We start from the raw sequence: 19,272 nt of genomic DNA, 5'->3' as shown, positions 1-19,272 counted from the left end.
AGGTGGTAGAGGCATTGGCGTTAATTTTCCAAAATTCCCTAGATACTTGAAAGATTCCATCGGGCTAGAAAGTAGCAAATATGACCCCTCTATTCAAGAAGGGAGGGAGGCAGAAAACAGGAAACTATAGGCCAGTTAGCTTAACGTCTGTCGTGGGGATGGAGTTAGAGTCGATAATTAAAGAAGTCATAGCTGGGCACCTAGAAAAGCTCAAGGTAATCGGGAAGAGTCAGCATGGTTTTATGAAAGGAAAATCACATTTAACCAATTTATTCGAGTTCTTTGAAGGAGTAACATGTGCGGAGGGTAGAGGGGAGCCTGTAGACATGCTGTACTTGGGTTTCAAGAAGACTTTTGATCAGATGCCAGATCAAAGGTTATTGTGGAAAATACAAGCTCATAGTGTAGATGGCAACATATTAGTCTGGATAGAAGATTGGCCGGCTGGCAGAAAATAGTGTGCATAAATGGGTCTGTATCTGATTGGCAGGATGTTACAAGTGGAGTCTTGGAGGGGTCTGTGCTAGGGCCTCAGCTTTTTACAATTTACATCAATGACTTAGATGAGGAAGCGAAGGCATGGTAGGTTAATTTTTCAGACGACACAAAAATAGATAGGAAAGTATGCAGTAAAGAAGACAAAAGGAGGTTGCAGATGGATATAGATATGTTGAGTGAGTGGGCAAAAATCTGGAAGATGGAGTATACTGTGTGGAAATGTGCAGTTGTTCACCTTGGCAGGAAGAATAAAAAGCAATGAATTACTTAAATGGAGAACATCTGCAGAATTCTGAGGTACAGAGGGATCTTGGTGTTCTTGTACATGAGTCACAAATAGTTACTATTCAGGTACAGCATGTAATCAAGAAGGCTAATGGAATGCTCTCCTTTATGACAAGGGATTGAACATAAAAGTAAGGATGTTATAAAACCATAAGACGTAAGAGCCATTTGTCCCATCTAGTCTGCTCTGCCATTCAATGAGATCATGGCTGATCTGATAATCCTTAACTCCACTTTCCTGCCTTTCCCCACAACCTTTGATTCCCTTACTGATTAAAAATTTGTCTATCTCAGTCTTGAATTTACTTAATAACCCAGCCTTGACAGCCCTCAGCGGTAAAATATTCCACAGATTAACTACCCTATGAGAGAAGAAATTCCTCCTCATCTCTGTCTTAACTGGTTGCCATGCTGAAAATGCCCCCCTTATCCCAATTCTCTGTCTTCTATTAGTTGGTCAAATCTCTATCAATGCAAATATAACACCGTGCTGCTCTAATCTTATTTAGTAGCGTTATGTGCGGTACCTCATTGAACGCCTTTTAGAAATCCAAATATATTACATCTACTGGTTCCCCTTTATCTATCCTGCTTGTTACCCCCTCAAAGAATTCTAATAAATTTGTCAGGCATCATTTCCCCTTCATGAAGCCATGCTGACTCTGCTTGATCATAGTTTGCATTTCGAAATGCTCTGCTATTACATTCTTTATAATAGACTCTAACATTTTCCCAATGACGGATGTTAAGCTAACTGGCTATAGTTGTGTGTTTTTCGTCTCCCACCCTTTTTGGATAAGGGTGCTACATTGGCAGTTTTCCAATCCTCTGGGACTTTTGCAGAATGTGAGGATTCTTGGAAGATTACTACCAATGCATCTACTATCTCTGCAGCTACTCCCTTTAATATGCTAGGCTGCAACCCATCAGGTCCAGGGGACTTGTCAGCCTTTAGCCCCCATTAGTTTCCCTAGTACTTTTTCTCCAGTGATAGTTATTGTACTTATTTTTGCCCCCTGATTATTAAGTGCCTTTTGAATGCTAATAGTACCTCTGCCATGTAGACCGATGCAAGGTATTTATTCAACTCCTCTGCCATATCCTGGTTTACCATTATTATTTCCCCAGCCTCATTCTCTAAGAAGTCAATGCTCACTTTGGCCTCTCTCTTCCTTTTTACATATTTAAAGAAGCTCTTACTGTTAGTTTTTATATCACTTGCTAGTTTACCCTCAAAGTTTATATTCTCCCTCTTTATTTTTTTTTGATCATCTTCTGTTGGTTTTTAAAACTTCCCCAATTCTCTGGCTTACCACTAATATTTGCCACATTGTATGTTTTTTATTTCCATTGGATACACTCCTTAACTTGCTTGGTTAACCATGGCTGGTTTATCCCCTTCCAACAATCCTTCTTCCTCACTGGGAAATATCTTTGTTGTGAGTCATGAACTATTTTCTTAAATGTCTGCCATTGTTCATCAACCATCTTTTCTGCTAAATTCCTTTCCCAGCCCACTCCAGCCAACTCTGCTCTCATTCCTTTGTTATTACCCTTATTTAAGTTTAGCACAGTCATTTCCAACCCAAGTTTCTCACTCTCAAGCTGAATGTTAATTTCAGTTATACAGGTCATTGGTGAGATTGCATCTCGTATACTGTGTGCAAGTTTTGGTCTTCTTATTTAGGAAGGATGTAAATGCATTGGAGACAGTTTCAGAGGAGGTTTACTAGATTGATGCCTGGGTTGTTTTCTGAGGGTAGGTTGGACAGGCTGGGCTTGTTTTCACTGGAGTTTAGGAGAGTGTGGGTGACTTGATTGAAGTAGATAAGATCCTGAATGGTTTTATCAAGGTGCACGTGAAAAGGATGTTTCTTCTTGTTGGTGAGTCCAGAATTAGGGTGCACTATTTTCAAATTAGGGGTCGCCCTTATAGCACAGAGATGAGGCGAATTTTTTTCCCTCAAGGGGCTCGTGAGATTTGGCAACTCTCTGCCTCTGAAGGTTGTGGAGGAGGGGTCATTGAATATTTTTAAGGCAGAGGTGGATAGATTCTTGTTAGGCAAGGGGATCGAAGGTTATCGGGGGTAGATGGGAATGTGGAACTCGAAACATAAACAGATCAGCCATGATCTAATTGAATGGCAGAGCAGGCGCGAGGGGCCAAATGACTTACTTCTGCTCCTATTTTGTATGTTCGTATGTCTACAATTCCAGTCAAGCCAAGCTAACACACCAAAACCTGACTTTGTATTAAGATTTTCTGAATTGTTTCCGTATGCTGACAAAATATATCTAATCAGCATTCCAGTCAGCTAAGTTCATTGTACACAAACTCCACCCAGTATGAATAAAGGTCAGGCAGATTAGTCATTGAATATTTTTAAGGCAGATTCTTGTTAGGCAAGGGGATCGAAGGTTATCAGGGTTAGATGGGAATGTGGAACTCGAAACACAAACCGATCAGCCATGATCTAATTGAATGGCAGAGCAGGCTTGAGGGGTCATAAATTGTTCAATATTACTGCTGCAATAACCTGACTGTGCTCTCTCTCTCTCTCTCTCTAATACTGCGAAACTGCAATAGAATATTGATACACCCTTTGAATAATTGGAAATGGCAAATCCATTCATTGTATTTACATAGAATGTCTGCCATTTAATGTCATACAGGGAATGATAGAAACTGATGTCACATTGACGTGTATTAGGGCGTGGAGTTGGAGGAAATAGATACCATCTTAAACAGTCACACCATCCACCATCAGCACACTGTGTCAGAAGTGTGTACCATTTACTGCATTGCAGCAACTCGCCAAGGGTTTCCGACAGCAGCTTCGGAAGGTGTCAGGGAGGGAGTTGTAAGGTTTTACCCAGCCGCAGTGAAGGAACAGGCAAATAATTCCAGGTCAGGGTAGTGTGTGACTTGGAGGTGACCTTGCATGTGCTGGTGTCACCATTTGTCTGCTGTCCATGTTCTTTTAGGAGTTAGAGATCACAGATTTGGAAGGCACAGTCAAAGGAGTCTTGTGTTTGACTGCAGTGAATCTTGTTGATGGTAAACACTGCTGTTACAGTGCGCTGGTGGTGGAGGGAATGAATGCTTGTGGTGATGGAAGGCATGCCGATCAGGCGGACTGCTTGTTCCTGGATGGTGTTGGACCTTCTTGAATGTTGTTGGACTAATCTAGGTAAATGGAGTGTATTCCAACACACTCCTAACTTGTGCCTTCTTGGCGCTAGATAGGCTTTTGGGAGTTACTCCCTGCAAAATTCCCAGCCTCTGGCCTGCTTGTCCAGTTAAGTTTCTGATCAATGGTAACCCCAGGATGTTTGTGGTGGATATTCATTGGTGGTAATGCTGTTCAATTTCATGGGGAGATGGCTATCCATGCAGCTGAAGATGGTTGTGCCAAGGCCATTGCCCTGAGTGACTTCTGGAGCTAAGTTGATTGGTCTCCAACACCATTCATCTTCCTTTGTTCTATACATGACTGGAGGCAGTGCAGAAGTTCTCCCCTGATTCTCATTGACTTCAATTTTGCCTTATGCCACTCTCGATTAAATGCTGCCTTGGTGTCAAGGACAGTCACTCTCACATCACCTCTGGAATTCAGCTCTTTTCTCCATGATTGGACCAAGGGTGTAATGAGGTCAGGAGCCTTGTGACCTTGGTGGAATGTCAACAGAGCATTGGTGAGTAGGTTATTGCTGAGTAAGTGCCACTTGATAGCACTGTGAATGGCCTCTTCTATCTCTTTGCAGATGACTGAGAGTAGTCTGATGAGCCTGTAATGCGATGGGATTTGTCATTTTTTTGGGTGGATAGGACACACCTGGATAAGTTTTCTATATTGCAGTGTTGTAGCTTGTGTTGACAATATGCATAGGATCTGACTCACCAATATGAAATCATTTGAACATTGCCTGGATTTATTCACACTGCACTTGTAAAGGAGGAAAATTATCACATATACTGGAGTATTGGTTGATCTCATGCAAAATTTGACCTCTGAATTTTAGTGAAAAGATCCAAACTCTTAGTGCTTCCCACCCACTCACCACTGAAGTCAAACACTCCCTGGTGCAAACCTACTCATTCATTGATAGAAAAATAGACGAGCACACTACCAAAGGCAGCTGTTCAACTCCTTGTACCTGCGCATGTGAACATGTGATTTAAAGGCTCATTGATGCACTTCTGCATTCCTGCCAATCCCGCCCTCTAATATGGCAACAACATAGGGGTATCAGGAAGGAATGGCAGATACACAGCCCAGTTCAAAGATAAAGTCATTGAGATTGCAGAGCAGAGAAACAATTGTGCAGCTGCTAAAGAATTCAAGGTATCAGAGAAGAACTTTAGAGATTGGAGGAACCTCTCCACACAGCTCAGGCAGAAGCCTAAGAATAAATGTGCAGACAGAGGAAAGCCCAGCATTTGGCCACAGTTGGAAGATGAAGTTGCAAAATACACTGATGAAAATGACCAGAATGGACTCTCAGTTTCTCACAGATTTATCCAAATCTTCATCCAGAAAAAGCAAGAAAATTAGGCATTGCAGATTTCAAAGCCAGCCCTGGATAGTTACGAATTGGTCTGAATTGGGGACATGGATGAGCCTCCTGTAAACTTTGAGGTGCTAGCCAGACAAATGTTGAGCAAAGTTGGAGAGAAAACAGTGTTAGTGAAGACAATTTGCTCTCAAAAGTTGTGTTGTCGTCTATGTCTGACAGGACAAAGCTTAAGCTAATGGCGATATTCAAGTGAAAATTCTCCCAAAACAGCAAAGGAGAAGCTGTCCACATTCATGATTAAGGATGGATGATGGTAATTTGAAAATATGGCTGAGGAAAGTTTGGAGTTTCCGACCAGGTGGATTATGTAAAGAAAAATGTCATCTCATCTGGGACATGATCAGATCAGACCTTGTCACTGACGTTGTGGCTGGGGTTAGATCACAACACAGTGATATTGCAGCGATTCCTGGTGGCCCAACTAGCCTTATTCAACCATTGGATGTCTCTCTAAACAAACACTTGAAGGATAGTATGAGAGAAAAGTGAAATGACTGGGGGAGAGAAGACATTCACCATATGAGCGCTGACGTTAGCAACCCTGTGTGAATGGGTTGTTGAGGCTTTGGGATGAAATCAGAATGGAGGTTGTCATCAAATCATTCAACAAATGTGGGCTACCCAATGCATTTGATGGGACAGAAATTATTATTTGTGGAATGATACGGCCGATGCCGAGGTGATTGCTGATGAAGATAATGTTGATGATCCATATTCTGATGCCATTCAAGAAGCAGATTGGGACGTGTTATTTGGTTCTGAAGATGAGGAGAAGGGCGGTAATTTTTATACATTTTAATTCATGCTCTGCTGTTAAGTAGAATTCTTTTCTGTTCTATGAAAATACTGAATGAAATTGTACAAATTTATAGAGATCACTTTTGTTTTTGATAAATTTATGCATTTAGTGCACAGAAATTTATGTCTGTCTCCATGAATGTTATTATTTATTTATAAATAAAAATTCAATAATAATAATACTTTGTGGCTCATTTTGCATCATTTTTCGGGGTGGGATTAATAGGAACAGTGTCGGACCCGGCAACTCCACGATAGCGAGATGGTGGGAGATGGTGGACCTCAAACCATCCAAAATGTTACTCGTGTAAAAGTTGACCTCCTTACTTTTTGACTAAAAATTAATCTTAGGAACTCAGCTTTTACACAAACATATAAGGTATGTCAATGGACAGCTGATACAAATAAATTACCTGCTATATGTTGCATGGATGGTTCCAGCAGTGATACAGAGGCACATCTCTCTACCCAAGTGACCAGTGAGAGAATTATCAATATTGTGGATTTAAAGGGACAGGGCAGGATGTACTGTACAATAGATTTCAGATTGTGTCCCACGCGTTTTCAGAACATCTTCAACGTCCATTCAAGGGGTCACAGTAGCTTTGAGGCAGAAGGAAATGAAGGAGAGCAGTAGGGTTCCTGTCACTCTCAGGGTTAAAACTCCATGTTCTCCAGCCAACTCAATTTCCAACCTTGCATAAAATTCTCCCTCCACGAACTTTCACCCTCTTCTCCATTCAATTATTCTTCAGCCCTCTCGCTCAGGTTTTCCTGACTGTCAATCTTGGTTTGGCCGCCCAGTGTAAAAGTGGACGGGAAATAGACTAGTGTAGAATAATAATTCCCTGAGTATTGCTGTGAACTTCATCAGGAAATCGCTGAGTTGAAGGTGTTCACCAGCTCAGTACCATCGACAATAAAAGGGGTTTGAATCAGGAAGTGTTGAGCGTGGACATGGCTTCCAGGCAGCAGGAGGACAGTTTTGCCAAGAAGGCAATTTGTCCCATTTGTCTTGAATTCTTCACCGATCCGGTTTCACTGGAGTGTGAACACAACTTCTGTCGCTCCTGTATCACCCAGTGTTGGGAAAAGGAGATAAACTTCTGCCCGGAATGTAGACAGGAGTTTCCGGAAAGAAACCTCAGAGGCAGCTGGGCTTTAGCGAATGTGGCTGCGAAAGAGAAGGAAAGTAAACTTCACTGTGAGGAACATCATGAAGAGCTGAAGCTGTTTTGTGAAACTGACAAGAAATTGATCTGTGTGAATTGTATAGATTCGCGGGAACACAGAGAGCACCGCGTCATGCCGATTAAAGACGCTGTTGGAATGTACAAGGTAAAAGGGAAAAGATTTGATCCTGATTATTTCCTGATCACAATTTCACGGTCTTACACTTTCCTTTTCTGATTGTCTCTCCCAATCCCAGGATCGGGTGAAATCTTCCTTCGATTCTCTCACAGAGAAGAAATCGGCGGTTCTAGAAATGGAGCAGCAGCAGAAACAGAAGATTTCCCAAATTCGGGTAAAGTCTCCCTGTGCTGAGCTTCCAAATTTAATTCATTATTTTGTTGTTTTTATTACAAAAACATTTTATTTTTTAACGTTTCTTCTTCTAGAAACAGTCGAGCAGTCTGCAGACCTACATCACATCCGAGTTCACTAAAATGCACCAGATTCTCACCGAGAAGGAACAGCGTTTAATCCAAGATCTCAGGGAAGAAGAGGGAAAAATTCTAAAAACAATGGTGGAAAATCTTTGTAAAATTCAGGAGAATTTAAATTCTATTCAGGAGAAACTCTCAAAGTTGGAAAAACATTTGGAACAAAAAGATGGAGTGATATTTCTGAAGGTGAGGAATTATAGTTACATGAGTGCATAGTCACATGATCCACACGATCCTCCTCCCATCCTACTTCATTCCCCCCGTCAATAATCCTTATGTTCCTTTCTCCCTCGTGTGCTTATCTCGCTTCCCCTTAAAGGCATCTTTCCTTTCCCATTGGTGGGCGGAATTTAATATTCTCCCACCAGGTGAGTTTGGTGGTTGGGGGGATATTTAATCGGGCGGGAGGCCCGTTCCAGCCTCTGACCTGCTTAAGTCCACAACAGGAAACTGCCTTCCCACTGCCAGTTGAGCCCCTTAAATGGACAATTAATGCTCACTGAAGGGTCGGATCTCACTGTCGCTGGTATTCACCCAGCGGCAGACAGGTAAAGAATTCACCAAGAGGGAAGCTCAAAACACAAACTCAGTCGGAGTTGCTGCTGGGTTTCTCTCGTTCAAAGGCACTGAGTGACTGATTGAGGGACATGGAATTGCAAAGTTGGGGGAGTCACTCACAGACACTCCATTGTCGTTGCTGTTGACTCCCGCCTTGCCTGCGACCATCAACCTGTAACCCCCGCCATCCATCACTCACCTGTGGCCCAGGTCCCTCCATACTCCTGGGACTCTGGTGGGTGCATTACTGGTACCAGCCATCGCCGCCCCAGTGGTGCTGCTGAGCAATGAAGAGCAGCCAGCCTCTGATTGGCCGGCAGCTTTCGGTGGGCGTGACTTTCACCTCCTTTCTTCCATCTCGGGGATGTCCTGACGCTGTCCAATTGAGAGCCTGATTGCCACAGCAGACCCTCCCAGAAACAGGTGGCACTGGGCTCTCTCCAGCTCACCAGCCAGCAGACAAGACCCACGTTGCTCATATTAAATTCTACCCAGTGACTCCATGCGACAGAGTTCCACATTCCCTTCACCTTCGTGGTAAAGAAGTTTCTCCTCATCTCCCTATGGATTTATTTGTAACTATATTATGTTTGATGCCCCTATTTTTGGACTCCTACAAGTGGAAACATCATCACTGAATCTATCGAATCGACTCCTTTCATAATTTTAAATATCTCTGTCAGGTCTTCTCTTTTCTAGAGTAAAGCTGATTAATCTTTGCTGTTGGTTCTAGACTCTTAGAATTAAAAAAAGATTTACAAGCATTTTTTCCTGTGTTTCTGTATCCTTTGTGTAACATCCTCTTTCTATTCCATGTCTGCAACAATTGACAATTCTAGCAACTTGTAACAATGTGAGTGTAATTCCTGCTTTCTGGATATAGACAGTCAGTCTCTGTCAACTCAAATTTGTGTTTTGTTTATTTCAGGAGGAAGCATCTTGGAAGAGGAGGTAGGACATGAACTTTACTGAAACTCAGTGCAAGTTGGTAAAATTACTCAGGAAAGTGTTTATGGTCAATTTATACTAAACTGTTTAATATTTACAGGATTAGCAATGAGGGTAATAAGCTGTCACTAGCAGATGGTGTCCTGTCCGTTGAAAAATTCAACAGCCCTTCACCGTTTCCAGTGTGGAGAGAAATGTTGGATGCCATTAACCCTGGTAAAAGTCAGATAAGTTCCTTTGTCCTGATTTATATCTGATAATTTGGATCATTATATGTAAAAGCATCAAACAGAGTGGGCAGTGTTTAAGGTAGGCCACCAGCTAGAGACCCACTGAGAGCCCCCATGTCACCTCTTCTCGGGAAGGCCCAACACATCAAGAGCTACTCAGGTACTTGATAGAATAGAGGCGGGCCTGCCCCAGGATCAAGGACCCCGGGGACAGAGGCCCCACCTGCTGAGAGCAGCCAGCCAATCAGAAGCTGCCAGAGGTAGTGGCTGCTGCAGGTACGAAACTGACCCGAGGCCTAGAATCATGGATGGGCCCAGGCACAAAGGTGATGGCTGGAGGGGCTTCGCGGAGGAGGGAATTCAGTAGCAAAGGCACGTGCGGGGATCTTAGTCCTCCTTCCCGATGTCAGGTCCCTAGATCAGGCACCGAGTTCCTTTGAACGAGGCAACCCCCGGAATATGGGAAGCATCCTTGCACAGGCTCGTTGCCAAGCTGCTCGTATGGTGATTAGCCCAGCCTGATTGTTGGGTTAATGTCAGCAGTGGCAGGGTCAGGCTCATATGTGGGCATTAATTGCCCACTTAGGGCCTCAACTGGCAGCTGGGCAGTATGGCCACCCACAGGCCTTCCCACCTTGGACTTAATTGGGGTGGAGGCAGAAAGGTGACAGGGTCCAAACCCAACACCCTCCCGCCTGACTAAATGGCCCCACTGCCAAACTTGCCACAGAGGAGGGCATTAAATTCCACCCAGTATATTTAAGTACTTGGTTACAAAGGATCATAGCTAAAGATGTCCCTGAGTAGAATAAAAATCTGATTCATGCACCTAATCCAACCTCTAAAATACATCACCTTCAACTGGTCAGCTGATGAAACTGTGGTCAGTGGGTGTGGTGGGGTGGGGTGCTGGGTGGTCAGTAAGGTGGTTAGTGGGAGAATTTCATTGGTGGAGTTTGGAGTTTGGGTGGGCATTGGTCAGTTGGGGGTTGGTCAGTGCAGGCAGGGGTTAGATGGTCAGTGGAGCAGTGGGCAGTGGGGGATGCTCAGTGGGAGCAGTCAGGTGGTCAGTGGGGGTGTGGTCAGTGGGGGTATTTGGGTAGTCATTGGGGAGTGTTGGGTGGTCAGTGGGGGTATGGTCTAGTGGGGTGGAGTGGTCAATTGGGTGGGTTGGGTGGTCAGAGGCGAATGGTCAATGTGTGGGCGTGGGTGGCCAGAGTGGTGGTGGTCAGTGGGAGGGGGGGAGGTAATCAGAGGGGTTGGTCATTGAGGGTAGTCGGGTGAGTGTGGGGGCAGTCAGGGATGGGGGTGTCAGTTAGGAGTGGTGTTTTAGTCAAAGGGGTTAGTCGGGCAAGTTGGGCGATTGAGGCATAGTCGGGAGGTCAGGCGAGTAGTTGGGGGTGGTGGATGGGTAGTTGGGGTGTTGGGGCATAGGTGTGGGGTGGGAAAATCGGGGATGATGTGGATGGTAGTCGGAATGGGGTTGTCAGGTAGTCAAGGGATCCTGTGTGGGGGGGTCAAAGGACCAGTACTATAGGGTTAGAAGTGATTTTAATACTTCTAAATTTTTCAGGGTATCTATTCCTGTAAGACAGTCATAACCCTCCGAAGTCTAGGGTTTAGATGAGAGTTTCGGATGGTTCCAAGTGGAGTAAATTGCACAACGGAAGTTTGAACTTCCTGAGCAATTGCTGTGCAATCCTTACATGGGGACTTCTGGAAGTGGGTCCCCTAGTGCATCTTCAGGTTATCCCCCTTCACCCCCCCTTCCCCTCCTTCAACTGCCTTCCCCCCTTCACCCCACTCTCCCACTTCCAACTCCCTTCCCCCACCCATCCACCCACCCCTTCCCCTCTCCCCTCCCTCCAGGTATGACACCCCGGAGATCGGGAGTTATGGGCAATAATGTTTTCTTTACAAGTTACTTTCTTACCTATCTTTATGTCATAAGCAAATCTGGCAAACACACCTTCAATCCTGACATCCAAGTCGTTGATTTAGATTATAAATAGTTGAGACCTCAGGACTGATCCCCCTGGCCCTCCACGCGTTACATCTTGTCAACCTGAAAATGACCCATTTATGCTTACTCTCTGTTTCCTCTTAGCTAACCAATCCTCTATCCATTCAAATAAGTTACACCTACACCATGAGGTCTTACCTTGTGTATCAAAGTACAGCACATCCACAGGTTCTCCTTTATCTACGTTGCATGTTACTTCCTCAAAGAACTCTAATAAATTAGTCAAACACAATTTCCCTTTTGCAAAATGATATGATTGCACTGAGATTTTCTAAGTGCCCTGCCATAACCTCCTTAATAATAGATTCTAGAATTTTCCATGTCCTCATCTCACTGGTCGCTGTAGTTTCTTAATTATGTGATGGCAACCGCTTCAAGTCACTTCTTGCATCACTCTAATTTTTGAGTGGATTCTCACTTCCCAAAGCAAGCACATACAGAGGGCACCGCAGACCTTTGGGGGCATCATGGCCTGATGAATCATGAGGCCAGAAGGTGCAAGTGTCATGCTGGACTCACTCTTGAGTCGTTTGGTTGGAAATCCCTAGAGATGAAAGGGAATGGCATTGAGGGCCAGAAGGACTGTGGCCATCTCCCCTTACCTTCAATTTACTCCTCCTGGAATCTGACAGTGTTTAAAGTGTCACAGGCACGTTGCCCTCACGTTTTGCTTCCTCTATGGCGTCATCATCTTCAAAGCGACCCTCACCACACTCTTGAGATTCCTGGGCCTCCCGATCTTCATCCTCCAAGGAGCTCTCATCCTCCTCCATTTCACCCTCCAGCAAGGGATCACCTCTTTGCAGTGCCAGGCTGTGAAGAGCGCAACACACAGCGATGATGTGGGAAACCCTTTCGGTAGTGTATTGTAGTGCGCCACCTGAGCGGTCTAAACATCTGAAGTGCATCTTCAGAATCCCAATTGTCTGCTCTATAAGGGAGCATGTGGAGCTATTAGCAGCGTTATACTTCTCCTTGGAACAACTCTGAGGCTGACGCACCAGTGTCATCAGCCAGCATGTCTGAGGGTACCCTTTATCCCAAGCAGCCATCCCTGCAGACATTCAGGACCTTTGAAAACCTCAGGTACCTGGGAGTGACTCCTGATGTGAGAGTCATGGCAACTCCCAGGGGCCTGGCACAAATGTGCATTATGTGCTTCTGGTGATCAAACACCAGTTGTACATTCATGGAATGGTAGCCTTTGCGGTTTATAAACATTAGGGGCTGCTGCCACGGAGCCCTTAAAGCCACATGGATACAGTTGATTGCAGCCCGCACTTAGGAAGCCTGAGATAGCAAAAAAGCCAGTGAATCTCTCAGCCTGGCTATCTTCGTCTAGAGTAAACCTAACATAGTGACGTGCCTTGCTGTAAAGGGCATCTGTGACCTCTTTTATGCACCTATGTGTTGTGGAAGGTGAGATGCATCCTGGGGCATTTTAATCAGCATATTGACTGGGAAAATCAAATGGGCAAAGGCAGCCGAGATGAAGAATTCCATAAAATGTTTTCAGGATGGCTGCTTAGAGCAGCATATTCTGTTAGCAACCAGAGAGCAGGCTATACTAGAGCTGGTATTATGCAACAAGATAGGATTAATTAATGACCTCACAGTGAAGATGCCCTAGACAGCACCAATTATAATATGATTGAATTTTACATTCAGTTTGAAGGAGAGAAGAGTGGGTCCAAGATTTAAATATGGAAAGTTATGAGGGCATGAAAGCACGGCTAGCTAAACTGAACTGGCAATTTAGGTTAACGGATAAGACAATAGAGATGCAGTGGTGCACATTTTAAGGGGATATTTCAGAATACAGAGAATAGATGCATTCCAATGAGAAAGAAATATTTCCAAAGGGAGGACCCACCATCCGTGCTTAACTAAAAAAAAATATAAACATAGTATCAAACTTAAAGAAAAAGCATGTCATTGCGCAAGGATGGATGGCAGTTCAGAAGATTGGGCGGAATATAAAAAAGCAAAGAATGACCAAAAGATTGATAAGGAAGGAAAAATTAGAATACAAAAGAAAGCTGGCTAGAAATATGAAGACAGTAAGAGTTTCTGTAGATATTTTAAAAAAGAGTTAACAAAGAGAGTGTTGGTCCTATAGAAAGTGAGTCTGTGAAATTAATAGTGGAAAATAAAGAGATGGCAGATGAATTGAACTGGTATTTTGCATCGGTCTTCACTATAGCGAATACAACTAATATCCAGAAAAAGCTGTAATTAATGAAATGGAATGGAGGGAGGAACTTGGGAAAATTACAATGACCAGGGAAGTGGTACTGAGAAAATTGATGGAGCTGCAGGATGACAAGTCTTCGGGTCCTGATGAACTACATGCTAGGGTCTTGAAAGAAGTGGCTAATGAGATAGTTGATGTGTTGGTTTTAACTTTCCAAAATTCCCTAGATTTGGGGAAGCTTCCATTAGAGTGGAAAATAGTGACTGCAACTCATTTATTCAGAAAAGGGAAATAGAAAGCAGGAAACTCCAGGCCAATTAGCTTAACATATGTCATGGGAAAATGTTAGAAGCTATTTGTAAAGATTTAGCAGGGCACTTGCAAAAATTCAGCATAATCAGGCAGAGTCAACATGGTTCTGTGCAAGGGAAATCATGTTTAATCAATTTATTGGAGTTCTTTGAAGAAGTAACGTGTGCTATGGATTAAGGAGAACTGATAGAGGTACTGTAATTAGATTTCCAGAAGGTATTTGATAAGGTGCCACATCAAAGGTTATTGTGGAAAATAAAAGCTCATGGTGTAGGGGGTAACATATTGGCACGGATTGAAGATTGGCTAGCTGACAGGTAACAGAGGGTAGGCAGAAATGGGTATTTTCTGGTTGGCAAGATGTAATGTGTGGTGTGCCACAGGGATCAGTGCTGGGGCCTCAACATTTTACAATTATATTAATGTCTTGGATGAAGGGACCAAAGGTATGGTTGCTAAGTTTGTTGACGACACAAAGATAGGGAGGATATTAAGATGTGACGAAGACACAAGGAGGCTACAAAAATTGTAGATAGCATTATGACTGCAGCTGATGTTAGTGCTGAGCAAGCCAGATCTCAGATTGAAATCCGTCTCGGCTGATCGTAAATTTTTTCTCTGAATTGCAGAAACAAGGAGGGAAAGCTCCTAAACACAGAAGCACAGGACTGCAGTGATAACTTTTATAATTTGGAGAGTTAAAATGTTTATTAAAAGAAAGAAAAGATAAAATTTAAACGTACAAGATAAAAGATACATTGTTAGAAAGAAATCTTACCAATAACCCCCAAAATGCTTTTAGAAAGGTACACAATAAAACTATCTTTTTGGCAACAGCCCTTAAAAATTCTTAATCACAAAATTCAGAAAATATTACAAACCGAGAAATTGCTTTCACTTTAAAGAAAAGTATAATCCATGACTTCCAGAACAAGCCTACACTGATGTGGTTTTTTTCTAAAGAGAAATTCAAACTGTTTCTCAGGACAAATATTCTCCTTTCGTGTTCTATTTTACTTCTATTTCGGGTCAATATAACTTAAAACACCTGCCCCTATTTACTCACCACCTCCTGTAAAATGCAAATGTTCTTTAATATCTTTCAGACTTCTTTGGAATGCAACAACTACAAATTAATTTCAAAACTTATCCCCAAAATCAGATCTACTCTGTTTCCTTGTAAGTTAAGACCCACCATTAGGCCTCATTACAAAATTCAAGAAGATAAGATGTTTAATCTTTCTTCCCTTAGATTCTACAGACAATCTGACTCCAACAACCTCCCCTTTGATTAACCCTGGACACACACACAGACACAGATTACCCTTACTTACGCAGAATATATACATAAACACAGATATATAAAAATATACACATATCATCACATCCCCAAGACAAAAATGATAGGTCATTTTTCTAAAGACGTTTTCATTTTCTGAACCCACTACTTATCAACCAATATACTTATCTATGCAAATGCTATTCTAATATAATGTACACATATCGAAAAATGAATATGTACAAAACTCTTTGGCAAGAATACAGTTCACTCTTGTCCATTTTTTAATTTCTGAAATGCAAGTCCTTTTGAATTTAAGCTCTTGATAACACATCCACAATGATAATCTCCCATCCAACCACATGTATCATTTTCAAATTGAATGGTTGTGATAATAAACTCCATCGGAACAGTCTGGCATTTTTATCCTGAAATTTCTCCAGAAATTTAAGGGGTTATTGTCAGGATATACAATCGTCTCTGCAGAAATGCTTGCAACAAACACTTCAAAATGTCACAGAGCCAGAACCAAATTTAAAGTCTCCTTTTCCACGGCTGAATATTTCCTTTGACGTACATTCAACTTTTGTGAAAAACAACTCACTGGTGTCTCGATTTTCATTCCGTCTTCCTGCAGCAAAACAGCACGCAGTAATCAGTACAGCTTTTAAGCTGTCAAATGCAGTCTGATACTCCTGCGTCCATTCGAACTGTCTGTTCTTCTTGAACAAATCAGTTAGTGGAGCGACTACACTGGTGAAATTCGTCACAAATTTTCAATAAATCCATTCATGCCAATAAATCACAAAACCTCTTATTTTGCTTTAGGCACTGGGAACTCCACAATAGCTTTTACTTTTGCATCCCCTTGGGCCACTTGCCCATATGCAACAGTGTAGCCTAAATACATGACCTTTCCCTTTTCAAATTCCCTCTTAGCCAAATTTATAACCAAATTGGCCTCTACTAGTTGGTCAAATCGTTCCTTCAAATGCTGTAGTGTTCTTCCCACGTCTGACTGAACACCACCAAATCATCAATATAGACTGCGCGTTGCTCAGTCCTTCAATCACCCTGTTTGCCAGTCTTTGAAATGTGACTGGGACATTTTTCATACCAAAACGCATCACCTTAAATTGATACAGACCATCCAGGGTCACAAAAGCTGATAATACTTTTGCCCTTTCCGATAATGGAACCTGTCAGTATCCTCAAAGTAAGTCAATTATCGTAATAAATAGTAACTGTTCAATTCGTTTGATGCAATCTTCCAGTCATGGAATACGATGCGAATCCACCTTTGTAATTGCATTCACTTTGTGGTAATCAATACACAGTCTTTGCAATCCATCCGGTTTTGGCACCAATACAATAGGTGAACTCCAATTACTGTGACTGAGTTCTATTATGTCATTTTCAAGCATGAATTCAATTTCTTTCTGAACTTGAGCTAATTTGGCCGGATTTAATCTATATGGCTGTTGCCTTATTGAAACTGATTTCCCCACATTAACATCATGCATAGCTAAAGTTGTTCTCCCTGGCCTATTCCCACAAACTGACTTATGTTTTGTAAGCCACTTTGATAATTCTCTGGATGGTAACTTTATGTTACATTTAAATTCTTCAGTACTTCCTTATTTTCCAATTTAATCAGGGGAAGATCAATTTCAGAATTTTAAAATGTTGTTCTCTGCTCTGAAAACCCTTCTCTCCCTTCCTCTTTAACTACAGTTATTGGCACTTCCTTCTGTCTATTCCACCTGTCAAAGTAACATTTTAGCATGTTCACATGACACAGACACTGACTCTTTCTCCATTTTGGAGTACTCACCACATAGTTTCCATCATTCAGTTTCTTTTCAATCTGGTAATGTCCACTGTACCTTGCCTTCAATGTTTCGTCTGAGACTGGCAACAACACCAGAACTTTCTCTCTAACTACAAAGCTACAAGCTTTTGCACTTTTATCTGCATTTGCTTTCATTACTTGCTGAGATACTTTTAAATGTCCCCTGGTTCACTCACATGCACTAATTAACCTTTCTCTGAATTTTGTTAGATAATCTAGGAGGGTAGTTTCAAAACTCTGATTCACTAATTTCTCCGAAATCAGTTTGAGTAGTCCCCGTACTCCGTGACATTGGAGAAGGTCATTCAGCCTATCGAGCATGCTCCGCCATTCAATAAGATTATGGCTGATTGAACACTCCAATGTCCTTTACCCACACTATCCCCATAAACCTTTACGTTATTGTAAATCAGAAATCTATCAATCTCTACCTTAAACGTACTCAATGACTGAACTTCCATGGTCTTCTGGGGTAGAAAATTCCAAAGATTCACAACCCTCTGAGTAAAGAAATTTCTCCTCATCTCAGTCCTAAGTGTCTTTCCCCTTATTTTGAAATTGCGTCCCCTGGTTCTAGGCTCCCCAACCAGGGGAAACATCTTACCTGCATCTACCCTGTCTATTCCTTTAAGTATTTTGTAGATTTCAATGAGATCACCTCTCATTCTTCGAAACTCTAGAGAATGCAGGCCCAGTTTGTCCAATCTCTCTTCATATGACAGTCCCGCCATCCCCAGAACAAGTCTGGTGAACCTTCCTTGCACTGCCTCTATGGCAATAATTTCTGAGGTAAGGGGACCAAAACTGCACACAGTGCTCCAGCAGCGGTCTAACCAAGCTTCTATACAATTGAAGCAAGACTTTAACTAAATAAATTAAATTAACTCAATGACTGAACTCTGCTGACTCATTAGGGGCATCCCTAAGAGCAAACAACAAGAATGGAATCTCCCGATCCCAAGCATGAGGATATTCTTGACTATAAGCGCTGATCATGGATTTTAAAGTTTGATGCTCCCTTTCCAAAACAGCTTGAGATTCAGGGTGATAAGGAGATGGCCTGAGCTGCTTTATCTCCAATCCGCTCATTACTTTCTTAAACAGATGGGATATGAAAATTGAACCCTGAGCAGATTGTATTTCTTTTGGCAATGTACCTCATTAAAAATTTAATGAATTCTTCTACAATCACCTTTGCTGTGATTTTTCTTAAAGGTATTGATTCTGGATATCTCATGGGCACATCCATGATCATCAGCAAATACTGATTCCCACTGTGAGTAATAGGGAGGGGCCCTGTGCAGTCAATCAGGACCCTGTTAAAAGATTCCTCAAATGCTGGAATAGGAATTAAAGGTTTAATTACTGCTTGAGGTTTTCCTACACTTGATATGTGTGGCATTTCTGACACAATTTAACTACATCTTTATGTAGTCCAGGCCAATAGAAATGTTTTTGTATTTTCATTGGGGTTTTCCGAACTCCCAAATGTCCAGCCAATGGGATTTCATGAGCCAACCTTAAAATTTCATTCCAATATCCAGATGGATTTACTATCTGGTGGACTATGGCCTACTTCTCATCTGCAGGGACTTGAGCCAGTTTCTATTTCCTCATTAGTACATTGTCCTTGAGATAATAACACTTTGGAGAAACTTCTTTAGCCAGAGAGTGGTGAATCTATGGAATTCATTTCCACAGAAGCCTGTGGAGGCCAGGTAATTGAGTGTATTTAAGACCGAAATAGATAGGTTCTTGATTAGTAAGGGGATCAATGGTTACGGGGAGAAGCTGGGAGAATGGGGTTGAGAAACTTAAAAGCTTATTGAAACTTATTGAATGGCGGAGCAGACTCAATGGGCTGAATGGCCTAATTTCTGCTCCTATGTCTTATGGTCTTACGGAATGTATTCTACCGCACTTTCAGGACAAGCTGTCAGATACAGCTCTTTCATTTCTGGATCCTTCTGCTGTAACATCATGAAATTTGATGGACTAAACACCTCAGCCTCATTCTCTCTAACCTTCTCCTCCTACGATAACTTTTCAA

At 42.3% G+C, this 19,272-nt stretch overlaps 1 protein-coding gene across 1 annotated transcript in view; it reads left to right on the top strand.

Moving 5' to 3' along the window:
• LOC144695498 (uncharacterized) overlaps positions 1-19,272 on the top strand; it is a 198,344-nt gene that overhangs the window by 97,049 nt on the left and 82,023 nt on the right. The window contains 1 exon segment of the mRNA XM_078566375.1: positions 9,433-9,548. Coding sequence (XP_078422501.1) covers positions 9,433-9,548 — 116 coding nt within the window.

This window comes from Cetorhinus maximus, chromosome 21 (genome assembly GCF_964194155.1).
Source record: "Cetorhinus maximus chromosome 21, sCetMax3.hap1.1, whole genome shotgun sequence".
NCBI classification, from domain to species: Eukaryota; Metazoa; Chordata; class Chondrichthyes; order Lamniformes; family Cetorhinidae; genus Cetorhinus; species Cetorhinus maximus.
Note: the sequence above shows the minus strand (reverse complement) of the source record. Positions and strands in the feature narration are given on the sequence as shown.